The 14,863-nt window shown below is 38.7% G+C and overlaps 1 protein-coding gene across 1 annotated transcript in view; it reads left to right on the forward strand.

Moving 5' to 3' along the window:
* APBB1IP (amyloid beta precursor protein binding family B member 1 interacting protein) overlaps positions 1 to 14,863 on the forward strand; it is a 106,004-nt gene that overhangs the window by 34,285 nt on the left and 56,856 nt on the right. Inside the window, exons 2-3 of the mRNA XM_081228712.1 lie at positions 10,233 to 10,304; positions 12,506 to 12,593. Of these exons, the coding sequence (XP_081084838.1) occupies positions 10,233 to 10,304; positions 12,506 to 12,593 (160 nt within the window). The remainder of the gene's footprint in view (positions 1 to 10,232; positions 10,305 to 12,505; positions 12,594 to 14,863) is intronic.

A 14,863-nucleotide genomic window follows, 5' to 3' on the forward strand; every position in this document is an offset into this window, starting at 1 on the left:
GGAAAATCTTTCAGAGATTTGTTTGAGCCTAGAACAGTGTCTGGGATCAGTACATTTTTTTTTTTTTTTTTTTTTTGTCAAACACTGGGAATGGGACCGAGCAATCTGGTTTTTTTGTTGTTTTTTTGTTTTGTTTATTTTTATTTTTGGCAGCATTGGGTCTTTGTTGCTGCCATGGGCTTTCTCTAGTTGTGGTGAGCAGGGCTCCTCTTCCTTGCAGTGCACGGGCTTCTCATCGTGGTGGCTTCTCTTGTTGCGGAGCACGGGCTGTAGGCACGTGGGCTTCAGTAGTTGTGGCACATGGGCTCAGTAGTTGTGGCACACGGGGTTAGTTGCTCCACGGCATGTGGGATCTTCCCGGACCAGGGATGAAACCTGTGTCCCCTGCATTGGCAGGCAGATTCTTAACCACTGCGCCACCAGGGAAGTCCCAGTAAGTATTTGTTGACTGACTTAAATTGTGTAACCTCAGGCAGGTTAATTAACCTCTGGGTGCCTTAGTTTCCTCATCTGTTAAATGGGGAAAATAAGTGGCCTATCTAGGTTGATTGTGAGGATAGATTTAATCAGTCAATACGTGTAAAGCTCAAGAACAGTGCCTGGCACAGAGTGAGAACACCTAATAGTTATTAGATATTGTTTTTATTATCAGACAGGTAGAGACTGAGTAGATTCCTCTCTCTCAACCGACAGCCACGCACAGGAGCGACAGAGCAGGGGGCTTTCTTCTGGGTATATAGATGGCTGTTCTGGTGGAATTTTGAAGACCAGTTCTAACCTGTCTGAACTTAATTGACCAACTCATTTTAATGATCAAAAAGTCAATTTTACACATCCTTTGTTTTTGCATTAAAATTTTTTTACTAACAATTATTCTATCTTTTCTTTTAATTCTTATTGCTCTAAATTTTCATTCTGTTCTTGGTACCACTACCTCAATGCAAGTAAAGATGATGCATGACTAAAAGCACGGCTGGAAAGAAGAGCTTTGCAACCATCAAATTAGACCATCCACAAATTCATAATCTCTTAATTTGGTGCTTTAGGAAAGCAGGCTTTTGACAAATAAGCGCCGTATAAAAATGTAAATAACACAAGGTTCTTCATTGTATTGATGCTGGCTGCCACTGAATACATCTTTCAGTAAAGCCAAGAATTGATCATCAAAAAGGAAAAATCTTAACCTTTTTATTATTATGCAGAAGTTATTAGGACCACTTTTTAAAATTTTTTATTTATTTATTTGGCTGTGCTGGGTCTTAGTTGTGGCACACGGGATCTTTGTTGTGGCATGCGGGATCTTTTAGTTGAGGTATGTGGGATCTAGTTCCCTGACCAGGGATCGATCCTGGGCCCCCTGCATTGGGAACGTGGAGTCTTAGCCACTGGACCACCAGGGAAGTCCCAGAACCACTTTTTAAAAAACTGTATAAACAGTAGTCGTTTTGTTTTCTATTTTATGAAAAATTCTTATAAGTTTATTATTAACTATTTTATTTAATATACAAAATTAGGGTTTTATGACTATATCTTTTCTTTTTAAATGTGTCAAATAACCCCCCCCCTTTTTTTTTTACCTAAGAGTCATCTCTTAAGGTATTGCAGTGATGTACCAAATTAAACAGGCGAAAGGTTAAAGGAAACTACTGGAATAGAAGAGAGGTCAGGGAGAGGATGGCAAAGAACATACAAAAGTCCAGCTATGGGACTTCCCTGGTGGCGCAGAGGTTAAGAATCTGCCTGCCAACGCAGGGAACAGGGGTTCAAGCCCTGGTCGGGGAGGATCCCACATGCCGCGGAGCAACTAAGCCCATGCGCCACAACTACTGAGCTCACTCGCCTAGAGCCCGTGCTCCTCAAGAAGAGAAGCCACCGCAATGAGAAGCCTGCGCACCACAACGGGAGTAGCCCCCGCTCGCTGCAACTAAAGAAAGCCCGTGCACAGCAACAAAGACCCAACACAGCCAAAATTAATTAATTAATTAATTACCAAAAAATATAAAATAAAATAAAGATCGAATGCAATTAAAAAAAAAGTCCAGCTATACAGACAAAGCTTTTATAACCCCTTATTTTAATACTATTATGCTCAAAATTCAGTTCCAAACAAGAAAGTATAACATATGTGTCATGAGAAGAATATTTGAATGTGTTCATATGTGTATTCATTTTTGTTCTCACAGATTTGCAAATTTACACATAAACATGTAAAAAAACAAAATGTGACACTGGCAAATGCAAACAGGCACATATAATTTATTCTCAGTTTTGAAGCCCAGTGCAAGCCTGAGGCATACAGCTAATTCTATGTAAATAGCAAAACACATATAATATAGATTATATGTTAAAGTGATATAGGTAACCTGATTTATTACTGTGTAATTAAGCTATTCCATTTCTGTTCTAAAGTGAAGTATGAATCTCTGTTTATGGGGCTTAAATGAACTAGATATATGATGTGAATAAAGGAATACTTAAAATAGAAGATATAATTTGTTTTTATTTATTAAATAATGGCAAATTAACCTACTCCTTGAAATGTTAAGTGACTTCAGGTTGAATTAGATAAGAAGGAAAGCCATGGATAACGTCACTTGAGTTGCATGGTGGCTATTAGATTTTTCTCAAAGCAACAAAAACTGATTCAGGCCTAAATAGATGTGAATTCCAGTGCACCTCTGTGTTTGCCAACAAAATTTATCTGTATAAATACCAGTATTTACTCACTTGGAAAGCACTAAAAAGAAGTGAAATATTGCTATAGTGAGTGATGTTCCAGAGACCTGTATCTGTGATTACAGCTTGGAAACAGACTCTCTGTTTATTTGCCCGGGTAGTTAAAGGAAACACGGGATTTGGTGACCTCCAAGGACTGTCCAGCCCCGGAATGTCACATCTTTGCGTGCAGGGCAACAGACTCCACGTCTAGGGCACAGGAGGTGGAATGACAGTGACTAATGACTTCTTCCCACTAGTCTGGGAGGTACCTACGCTCTCTGTGTTTTCAACAAAGCACTTTTAAACCTAAAGATGAGCAAGAGCTTATCCTTACTTAATAAGAGCTCCCAGTTGGGAAAGAAGTTCTAACACAGTAACAAAAAGAGCGTGATCCGGTATGATGGATGCTATTATTGAGTGCTTACACTAAGTACTGTATGCTATTTTATTTAAATGTCCCAACAATCCTATGAATTACATATTAATCTCTTCATTCGACAGATGAGGAAACAAACCCAGGGAGGTTAAATGCCTTATCAAGGTTGTTGTTTTGGGGGACTGGATTTACTGATAGGGTTACCAAGTACAATGGACAGCACATCTCTCTATCAGGCGTGAAGACATCCATGAAAGCTGGATTCCAAATGATCAATAGGGTTTTATGAAGGATATGTGCACTGAGGAGGATGTTATTTAAAGGGAATAGCATATACCAAGACAAAGAGAACGTTTAAAAGCCTGTTCGGAGAATGTCAAGGGCCCTGATGGGTAAGAGTTGAATCCTGAAAAGTAGGTTGGGGCAAATTACGAAGGACTCTGAAAGACATACTGAGACTTGAACTCTCCCCCACTTCATCATGATCTGTCACGGACGATTTTCAAACAGGAGACTGGCGCATGCAAATTTCTATTTCAAATTCGAAGTGATGGTGATGGGGCTTGATGGGGGATCCAGGAGCCTTCAGGCTGGATGAGCTGATGAGGGTCTCAACAGTGAGGATGAAGGAAAGGAAGCTCTCTGCAGGGGAAACCAGCAGGATTTTTTTTGACTGATTGGGTGGAAAAATGAGAAGAGTCAGGGACTATGCCAGGCTTTGTAAATTAGACTAGTAAATGAATAATGACCAAGAGCCAGGTTAGGGCATGTAGGAGGAGAATGCAGCAGAGGGGGAAGAATGGTGGCAAGGACTGTGGACTATTGAACGGGCTGTTTCAGGCGAGCCACTCAGATAAAATGAGGTCTGCCCTGGCTCAGGTCCAAAGTCATGGCTGGAATTGCTCATGCAAATGGCAATGAAACCTGCATCCAAACTGAGTTAGATAGTTGAGGTTAACTTGGCCATAGATATAAACAGGTGTCCTGTTAAGCATATATATATCAGAGTACTTAGGGTAGACTTTTTTCCTGCTCTCTGGGGATATAACTGACATATTAAGTTTAAGGCGTACAACATAATGATGTGATATATGTATATACTGTGAAACAATCACCACAACAAGTTGAATTGAGATATCCATCACGTGGCATAGTCACAGTGTTTTCTCTTATGGACAGATTTTTTAAATGTGTGTATTTAAAGTTTATATATGAAATTTACATATGTGGAGAAGAAAAACTATCTGAAGATAAAAGCTGAGGCTTAGAAGCTTGAGCCTTGTGGAAAGACTGAGAATTCGGGAAAATTGCCCTGTCATTCAAGGAATCTGAGGCAGAATTTCAGCCTGGATGTGCAGCCTCAGCCACCCACCCCTCTCCTATCCACTCTCCACACCCTCCAAAAAAAAAAAAAAAAACCCAGCGAAATCTGTCTGATAAAGAACTATTCCAAATTATTTATTTTTTTATTTAAAAATTTATTTATTTATTTATTTTCTTTGATTTTTTTTTGGCTGCATCAGGTCTTAGTTGCAGCATGTGGGGTCTTCGCTGAGGCCTACAGACCTTTCGTTGCAGCGCGGGCTTCTGTCTAGTTGTGGCATGCAGGTTTTCTCTCTCTAGTTGTGGCACCCCGGGTCCAGAATGCGTGGGCTCTGTAGTTTGCAGCATGCAGGCTCAGTAGTTGCGGCGAGCGGGCTTAGTTGCCCTGTGGCAGGTGGGATCTTCATTCCCCAACCAGGGATTGAACCCGCATCCCCTGCACTGGAAGGCAGATTCTTTACCACTGGATCACCAGGGAAGTCCCTCCAAATTTTTTAAATCTACGGTTTGTTGTTCTTCCCAAGACACAAAAGGAATTCAGAAATGACATACTTACAAAAAGATGTTAATTCCACCCAGTTGCGATGTGCACGTTGCTTGTTTTGCAATCCGTTGCTTCACTAAGGCTCCTCCACCCCTGCTCTTGGGGCTGTTAACCCATACAACACTTTGAGCGCTCAGGGCTGGGTGTTTTCTTGCTCGGTTTCTCTCTTTTTAATCCTGATTTTGACCTTCAGGAAATACTGAACATACAAATAGACACAGCCCTATTTTCTCATGCACGTGTATGTGTATAGGCACTATATATATCCGCGAGACTCTTCTTCTGTCCATAAGGTTTTCTTGGGGAAGATCAATATGTAAGATGATTTGAATGTACACATTTATGTTAATAGCCCTTAACTAAATGTTTTATTATTTTCACCAAGGATAGAACTCTTTTAAACTGTGATCCATTCAGTAACATATTTACTTATGACAGGATTTACAGAATAACTTTGATGTTGACTCCTTTATATAATTCAATATCAACACACTCTGGGGAAAAGGAATGAAAGGGCAGGGGGAAAGATTTTTACCAGATGAACGCAGGGAGAATCAGCAGAGGTCACAAGAAGATGCTGCTGTTTCAAGTTATTTCCGTGTTAGGTGTATGATTCACTCTGGCAAGTCCTCAACCCGTTCTGTTTTTTTTTATTTGATTTGATTTTTATTTTATACTGGAGTATAGTTGGTTTACAATATTGTGTTAGTTTCAGGTGTACAGCAAAGTGATTCAGTTATACATGTACATATCTCCATTTCTTTTCCCATTTAGGTTACTACAGAGTACTGAGTAGAGTTTCCTGTGCTATACAGTAGGTCCTTGTTGATTATCTGTTTTATATATAGTGGTGTTTATATGCCTCACCCCATTCTGTATCAGTAGTGTATACAGGCTGAGAAGCTAAGGTCTTTGGGCTCAGTGGATATTTCTGACCCATCAATGCCACATTTCCTTTCAAGACTTCATTCTTCATCATTTAGCGCTTTTCCAAATGTAATGGTTTAAGAGAAAACATCAAGGATAAGATTCTTATTACTGGCATCATCTTTGCTTCCTTTGAGTTTATTTTAACACTGACTGGCAGTTTTGAGGTCAGCAAATAAATCTATATTTTTCCACTCTGAAAGGATTACTTTTCTCTCATGAAAAACTTTGAAATATGTTAACACTAGTACTTACTCTTAACTTTCCCTGTTAGTAATAATCTGAAGGATTCCTTTATTTTGTCACATTATTGTACTACATAATATTCTAAAGAAAATAAATTCACATGGGCAGTTCTTGAATTTTATAGTTTTTTCCTGCTAATTTCCTCTTATTAAAGTAATGAGTGAATCATCCATTATAAGATTTTGAAACCAGATTAATTGTTTGAAGGGACACTTTTTTTTTTTTTTTTTTTTGCGGTACGCGGGCCTCTCACTGCTGTGGCCTCTCCCGTTGCGGAGCACAGGCTCCGGACGCGCAGGCTCAGTGGCCATGGCTCACGGGCCCAGCTGCTCCGCGGCATGTGGGATCTTCCCGGACCGGGGCACGAACCCGTGTCCCCTGCATCGGCAGGCGGACTCTCAACCACTGCGCCACCAGGGAAGCCCAAAGGGACACTTTTTGAAACCATGAGTACTTTGTTGACTTAAATATTTTCTTTCCTCTATTTTGTAGGTAATTTGAAGAAGGGAGAGTATGATTCAGATACTTTATAAGCAACTGGGAGGGAATTAAAACCATATATGAGTGGATCCTAGCATTGACTTCCCTCCCCAACCAGAGGCAGGGCCCATCTGCATCTCTTTTTCCTTCTCTGACTATGATAAACACTAAACCCAACAATCCACATAGAATGGGATGAACTTCTTCCATCCTTTCTTCACTGTTGCTGTTTGAATCCTTCCTACCTCTTAGACCTACACACATAGACCGACACCTGCAGTGTCTGCCTTACCTGTCACTTCTGTACCTGAAGGGCTCATCTGCCTACCTTGTGTGGTTTGACCCTGAGCACTCACTGAATAGCTTCATCAGACTCAAACACGTGCCTCCCTGTCCCATGTGTATGTTCACCTGATTCTTTCAGGTGTGTCTGCTACTTAGAAGTGGGCTTGTCCCATCGTATCATAGAGTTCTTTTGTTTGAATGAAGTCCCCTTCCTGGCCCTTCCTGGTCAACCCAGTTTTGTAGCTTCCCCATGCTCCTGCAAGATACCTCCTCCACTAGAAGCCAGATAGGAGGTTCTGGAAAATTAACAATCATAGCAATTCAAATATTCTCCCTCCAATATAAAATATGCACAACTGAAAACTTGAAATGACTATTGAATGTACTCAGGAACTATATAGCTCAGAGAGGCTTTTATGTTTCACTGGAGAGAGAGCCTAGAAGGAGAGCAAAGAAAGTTACTGTGGAGAGCAGGAAATTCTGATGGAAAATACTCTCAATCCTCACCTCATCTTCCGCGAAGATGGTGAAGTTGTACATGGAAAAAAGAGTTGTTCCTTCCTAAAATTGGGAGAAGGGAAAACATATGATGGGAAATTTAAGCCAGAAGATTTCCTAAGTGATGTAAAGTGAAGATAACTTTTTTTTTTTTTTTTTTTTGCCGTACGCGGGCCTCTCACTGCTGTGGCCTCTCCCCTTGTGGAGCACAGGCTCCAGGCGTGCAGGCTCAGTGGCCATGCTCACGGGCCCAGCCGCTCCGCGGCATGTGGGATCCTCCCGGACCGGGGCACGAACCCGTGTCCCCTGCATTGGCAGGCGGACTCTCAACCACTGCGCCACCAGGGAAGCCCGAAGATAACTATTGAAGATAATATGGGAAGATTGAACACTAGCTTTGCAGGGTGGATATTTGGAGGATATGCACTAATTCACTCCAGATGGTTTTTACAGCCCTCATTCCTTCTGATTTCTCAGTGTCAGTGCCATTCTGGGTGTTTACTGTTAATATCAACCCAGCTTGTAGATCAGTTCTTGGAACATGGTTAAGTGCTAGATAAATGTGTTCATCGTCATCATTATCATCACCACATCTCTACTTTCAAGAATTGGGTTTTTAAAAAATTATTCAGGTCAGTTTTAAGTAAGCAGAGTCAGTATGAGAAAGGTCTTTTATATAAACAGTTTATAAAGAGAGAACCCCTGATTAGCTAAAGCTATTAAATATGAAAAAGTATTATTGCTCGAGTATTAGTTTGAAGTTATGGTAAAGGGAGAACTGTAAGTTTTCAAGATGATTTATTCAAGGAAAGATAGATCTGACTTTGCCTATTTTAGCCAAATAATTTTTTTATTGAAGTATGGTTGCTGTACAATATTACGTAAGTTACAGGTGTACAATATAGTGATTGACAATTTTTAAAGGTTATACTCCATTTGTAGCTATTATAAAATATTAGCTATATTCCCTGTGTTGTACAGTTTATCCTTGTAGCTTATTTTATACCTAATGGTTTGTATTTCTTAATCCCCTACCCCTATATTGCCCCTCCCCCCTTCCCTCTCCCCACTGGTAACCACTAGTTTGTTCTCTATATCTGTGAGTCTGCTTTTTGGTTTTATTCACTAGTTTCTTGTATTTTTCAGATTACACATATAAGTGATATCATACACTATTTGTCTTTCTCCATCAGACTTATTTAAGTTAACATAATGCCCTCCAAGTCCATCCATGTCGTTGCAAAGGTCAAAATTGCATTATTTTTTATGACTGAATAGTATTCCATTGTGTATATGTACCACATCTTCTTTATCCATTTATCTGTTGATGGACACATAGGTTGCTTCCAAATCTTGGCAATTCAAATAATTTATTTTATTTATTTGTTATTTATTTTGGCTGTGTTGGGTCTTCGTTGCTGCACGTGGGCTTTCTCTAGTTGCAGTGAGCAGAGGCTGCTCTTCATTGTGGTGTGCGGGCTTCTCATTGTGGCGGCTTCTCTCGTTGTGGAGCACGGGCTCTAGGCTCATGGGCTTCAGTAGTTGTGGTGCACACGTTTAGTTGCTCTGCAGCATGTGGGATCTTCTCGGACCAGGGATCAAACCCATGTCCCCTGCATTGGCAGGTGGATTCTTAACCACTGTGTCACAAAGGAAGTCCCAAATAATTTATTTTAAATGCAAACACACACGTGTGTGTGCAGAGATGATAGTATTATGGTTATAGAAAAAACAACAACAACAATCTTTTAGTGCTACATATGTATCAACATAAAAAAATTAGTCATGAGTTGATTATTGTTAAAGCTGGACACTGGATACATAAAAATCATTATATTATTCTCTTTACTTTTGTATATATTTAAAAGTTTCCATATAAAATGATTAAAACACAAACACACACATACATACATATAAATATTGTTTGGCTTAAATAATACATGCTGCACTCACCAGACTTCTTAGCTTGAGCTGTAATTGGTACTAATCTTCTAGTGTTTTAGAGCATTTGGGACCCTAAGAAATTATCTGCGGCAAACTCCTCATCTTACAGATGAAGCAGTTGAGTCCCTTTGCTAAACAACACATTACTAATTAAGCCTCATAATCATGTCTCCTAATGTCCTAATCCAGCCTTGCTAACGATGTCAGGAGGAGAGTGACTAGTTACACCTCCCAGGGCGTCCCCACCCCACTTTATGGAAACGCTTTTCCTCTCTTGGACAGTTCTTTCACTCGGTTTAAGTAGAGAAAGATTATAATGTAAAACTTGTTTTATTTCCATCTCTCATCACTTGATTGTGTGGCCATTTTAGTTCTAAGTGTTTGTCACCCTAATATTTCCAAATGTGCCAAAAGCTGCTGTTTCAGAGATAACTTTGTAAAGCAAGAAATCATTTGGTAAATAATCTTACCACTGACATAACATTTTTGTGTAGGTTTTTAAATGGAAGTGAAGTTCTACATGACTCTGATGCCATCACCTGTGGCCTGAGGCTTTCTCCTTTTCCAATCAGGGTGTCCTACGGTGATGTGAATTCCTGAATGTTGTCCACTTTGTCCACTTGGCCCCAAAGGGACTAGTTCCATCTGGAAAAAGAGTCCAATTGGTGGTCTGAGACAGTTACTAGGGTTCCGTTCAATCTTGGACCAAGCAAATTGCAGAGAGGTCAGGCATGGAATTTCAGGGTGAAATGCACCTCCCTCTCTACAACCTTCTCTTCTTGACTTACTTGCCTGTCTATGGGGCTTTGGGGGAAAAGAGAGAAATGGGACAGTTATCCGGGGATCAGACTTTTATTAGATTGTTTATAACTGGATTTCTTCCTTTTTCAGATGGGTGAGTCAAACGAAGATATAGACCAAATGTTCAGCAATTTGCTGGGAGAGATGGATCTCCTGACCCAGGTAAATTCCCTTCCTTAACTTTCAAATGAGAAAAAAATGGGGTTAAATGGATGTAGGCGAAGGGTATATCGTTGTCCATTGTACCATTTTTTCACCTTCTTGTTTGAGATTTTTCAAAGTAAAAAACATTAAAAGAAAAAAATGGGGTTACAGAATTTGATTTTAATATGACAAGAGAGCTATCTTTTTAAAAAGACTGGAAATTGACAATATTATATATTCCTGATGTAACAGTGGTGGGGGAGAAAATAAACCTTTTTTCCTGTTTATACCCTTCTGAGTTCAGTTAATTGAATACCTGGGTCACACATACATTCTGTTATGGCAATTTTCATGCTCATCGTGTTCAAATATTTAGCCAGTGGAGGAATTTTCCCCAAGCAAACCTTCCACCACCACTACCACTAAACAGTTTCCCCTGCAGTTACCTTTATATAAAGACTAGTCAGCTCATCGCTTTCTGCATAAAGCACTAAAATAAGAATCATCCAGTACTCCTCAATATGATAGGGATCTTAAAGTTTTCTACAAAGTAAATGAAGAATAATCTATGTTTTTTTAAGTATTTATTTTAGGAAAAATAAATCATTGTTAGTTAGCATCTACTTTATATTCCGTATAAAATTCAAGAAGGTTTAGATTCTATGAAAGAAGAGACAAAATGTGAGACAACAGGCTTAGAGAAAAGGGTGCTGACTAATAACCAGGGAGTGTTAGGATGGAAGCCACATTTCTGTAAATCAGAGGACCTTTTTCCTCCCATGAAGAGGGAGGGCTTAATGAACATCTGTGGTCTCTTTGTCCATTCACTCACTTCTGCTCCATAGAGGAATGATTATTCTGATTGGTCAGAGTCTGGGATTTTCATAGTTGAGTGTTGTTACTCTAATTCAAGAAGAAGAGGGCCCCTTAGAGTGTCTTGGATCTGCCTTCACTGAAGGCCTTTCGGGGTTTTGATCCTTCTTCATTGCGCTCAGGTGAGTGGGGTCACAGGGTTTGCTTGGCTAAAACTGTGATTGAAAGAGTTCCTTCCTAAAACCGGTTTCCTCTCTCTCCTTTCCCTCTCTCTGTATTTTACTCAAAGCCTGTTATGTTACACATTCATGCATTCATGTTTTGTTAGAGAACTACTTCTGATTTCTGTAAGTAGCCTAGTAAATTATATTCCTGAGAAAAAAATGAGTTGGCAACCCTAATTGTGATGTTATACTTCCCAGTTACAGCATTTAAAAACCAACTAGTTAATGAATTTTTTTGTACCTTCTTGCACTAAATTTTTTTTTTCTGGTATTTGCCCCGTAGTTTCTCCATCAACCTCCCCCTTTCTTGGCAATTTTTGCAAGCTCATTCTGGTTTTTAGAATGAATTTTGCAGTTGCGGTCACTTTTCCCTACATTTTGTCATTGATTCTAACTTGATTGGGTTCATTGTTTTTTAACTTCTTCTTGATTAATGGCCTTTTTTTCCTACGTATAACTGATGATATCTCATTAATTTATTCTCAAACCTATAATGATTGGTTTCCTTCAGAAATTTAAGACATTGAACAAGGATATTACTTACCAAATAAAATTAACATCAAAGAATGTACTCATTGTCATGAAAACATTCATGTTTAAGAACAGGTGAAATCACTTCTCAACTGTGGATGTAAAAATATTTTTAAATATTAGCTTTTAAATCATACAAGCAGTCACTTTATCCATTAGAAAGTAATATTATTTACAAAATTAGTAACTTACTGTGTCTTAATTTCTTTTTAACAAGTTTTATTAAATAAGAGTAACAGCATTAGCATTTTACTGTGTAATAACAGATTGCATCCTGAAACAGCTCTTCAAGTGACTAAACAATTCCTTTCTTTGATGTCATAACTTAAATCCTTATGAATTGTATGTAGTGTATGTGTCACAATGCTTCATTCCCGGAAATTTTTTGTTGTTTCTAAAAATGAACAATCTCATTCTCATCATTTGACCTGTTTTGTTTCAAGATGTACCTTCTAGAATAATTTTTAACTTGTCATTTTCTGTAGGAAAAAAAATCACCTAAAGCATGTTCAAGTAAGAATACAGTTTTTAGAGAACATATTTAAAGAGAACGTGTACAAGCAACAAATGATTCTTTACTTAATGATTAAATTGCACTGCAAAAATATTAGTATCATGAATAACTCTGGGGGTTGGGATCCGTTTTCACAGAGTTTAGGAGTCGACACTCTCCCTCCTCCAGAACCTGAACCACCCAGAGCTGAATTTAACTACAGTGTGGGGTTTAAGGATTTAAACGGTGAGTATCATTTCTTTTCTTAAGTAATTTAAAATGATAACAATGACTAAAACTGTACACAACTGTAATCTGAAAACAAAATTTAAGGAACTTGGACACCATGACAAGTATAATTTTTAAAGTCCTGGATTTCATTCAGATTGAGTGCTGCTGTTTGGATTGAATTGAGAGGCCAAGAAGATATTTTTGCCTGTAATGAAAAGGAACACTGTCCTGTATTTGCTGAAAGTCTCAAAGCTTTGAAATATATATATTTTTAAAAACAGAGAGTTTCTTCTTACTCCTAAGCCATTACAGTAATAAGGTACAGTAGTATAAGAAAATATTAATAAGGAAATGTCCCTTCGAGGATATTAATGAACTGCCCATTTCATAATGATTGAGAATATATGAATAGATGCTTCAAAATATATTTTAATTAATATATTTAATATATAATATAGTATATTTGCTCTATTTGACATTTTAGTCTCCTCAAGTTTGTCATATTTTATTAACCAAAATCTCTCTTCCTACTTAGTGCATTGACAATCTTTAGCCCATGTGCTATTCAAATTACAATGAATCTTGAAGTAATTGCTTCCAAATTAATGAGAATTCACTGCAGCTCTTGGAAAAGATTTTCCAAAGACTTGCAGCGCCAACCAAAAGAATAAAGAACAAAATAATAGAGAAGCCCAGTTACAGAAATCCAGAGTTCCAAGTTTTATTTCCATTACTCACTGGGTTCCTTTGTTTCTGTCATTTTCAGTAATTTTTTGATTAAACCCTGAAGGTTCGAATACCTGTATCTTGAAAAATTATAGTACATCTCTTCTGATGTCCTCTTTTTCCCACCCTCTTTTCTATTTTCCATAGAAACTTATTATTTCTGTCAGTCGTTTCCATTGCAACATGGAATGATGGTAACATTCATGACGTTTCAGAAAACCAACGCACTTTTGTCAAATTATGACATTAATAGAGAACATGTACTTGCACATATGAACAGTGCTGATTTGCCTGACACGCTCATAACAGCTGAATAATCAGTTCAATTAAAATTAAAATTTAATCAGTAATTTAGTTGTAGTAAGCTCAACTAATGCTTTCGAAGCACTTATTACCTAGTATCAAAAAATTACTGAAAATGTCAGAAACCAAGAAACCCAGCCATACATAAACATAGTCATGTTAAAAGACAGTAACAAGAAACTCGTGTCATTAAGGAGACAAGACCATAAAAAGTACTGATATGAACTGAAAATTAAATTTGTTGGGAATTACAATAGGAGTAGATTTTTTTTTACTGTCTTCCCTTAAAACATTGCTTAAAATGAGTCAAAAAATATTTCACCCAAAGTTATTTGGAGAGTTAACGATAAACTTCTGAACAGAATCCCCAATTATTATTATTATTATTATTATTTTTATTTTTATTTTTTATTTTTTTGCGGTACGCGGGCCTCTCACTGCTGTGGCCTCTCCCGCTGTGGAGCACAGGCTCCGGATGCACAGGCCCAGCGGCCATGGCTCACGGGTCCAGCCGCTTCGCGGCACGTGGGATCCTCCCGGACCGGGGCACGAACCCGTGTCCCCTGCATCGGCAGGCGGACTCCCAACCACTGCGCCACCAGGGAAGCCCCAGAATCCCCAATTCTTTATCACTCAATCCCATACCAATATGTTGAGGATTATAATTTGCTTTGGAAATTGTTACCAAGTGTGTTACTGTGGGAATTTTGTCCCTAAAATTTTTGTAAAGGATTAAAATCATTTGCTGTGTGTCTACAGTTACAATGTAATTGATGACACTAGAAAATTAGGAATATGCTTCATTAGTTCTACACATATTTTCTCTGAGATTTTTAAATTTTTACTTAATTTTATGAAAAGCTATATGCAAAACAGCGGTGGCTTAGAAGGAAAGTGCTTTTTACCCAGTTAAGAGATCCAAACTTCAGTCCAAGTGCTGTACATAGAACTATTAGCATGAATGTAATATGCTACATGGCGTTTATGCTGATGATGTTTGGCAATAAATGATTTCACCATGCTTTCTGCTCATTTGTTTCTGAGAGGGCTTCACTTCCCCTGCCTGCATTTCCTCCATCCAGTTCACGCTGCACACAGCAGCTAGAATTCTCCCCCTCGTGATCACTTGCACCTTGCCCGTACTTTGTTCATCACACTCACCATCCGGTGACTGCCTGATGGACAAAGTGCTGTAGCAACACGACTCACTCACGGCCACGGCTCCCTGTATGCCACGGGGTCTAATCAGCTTTCAG

Source organism: Mesoplodon bidens, assembly GCF_964165515.1.
Source record: "Mesoplodon bidens genome assembly, chromosome: 3".
Lineage (NCBI taxonomy): Eukaryota > Metazoa > Chordata > Mammalia > Artiodactyla > Ziphiidae > Mesoplodon > Mesoplodon bidens.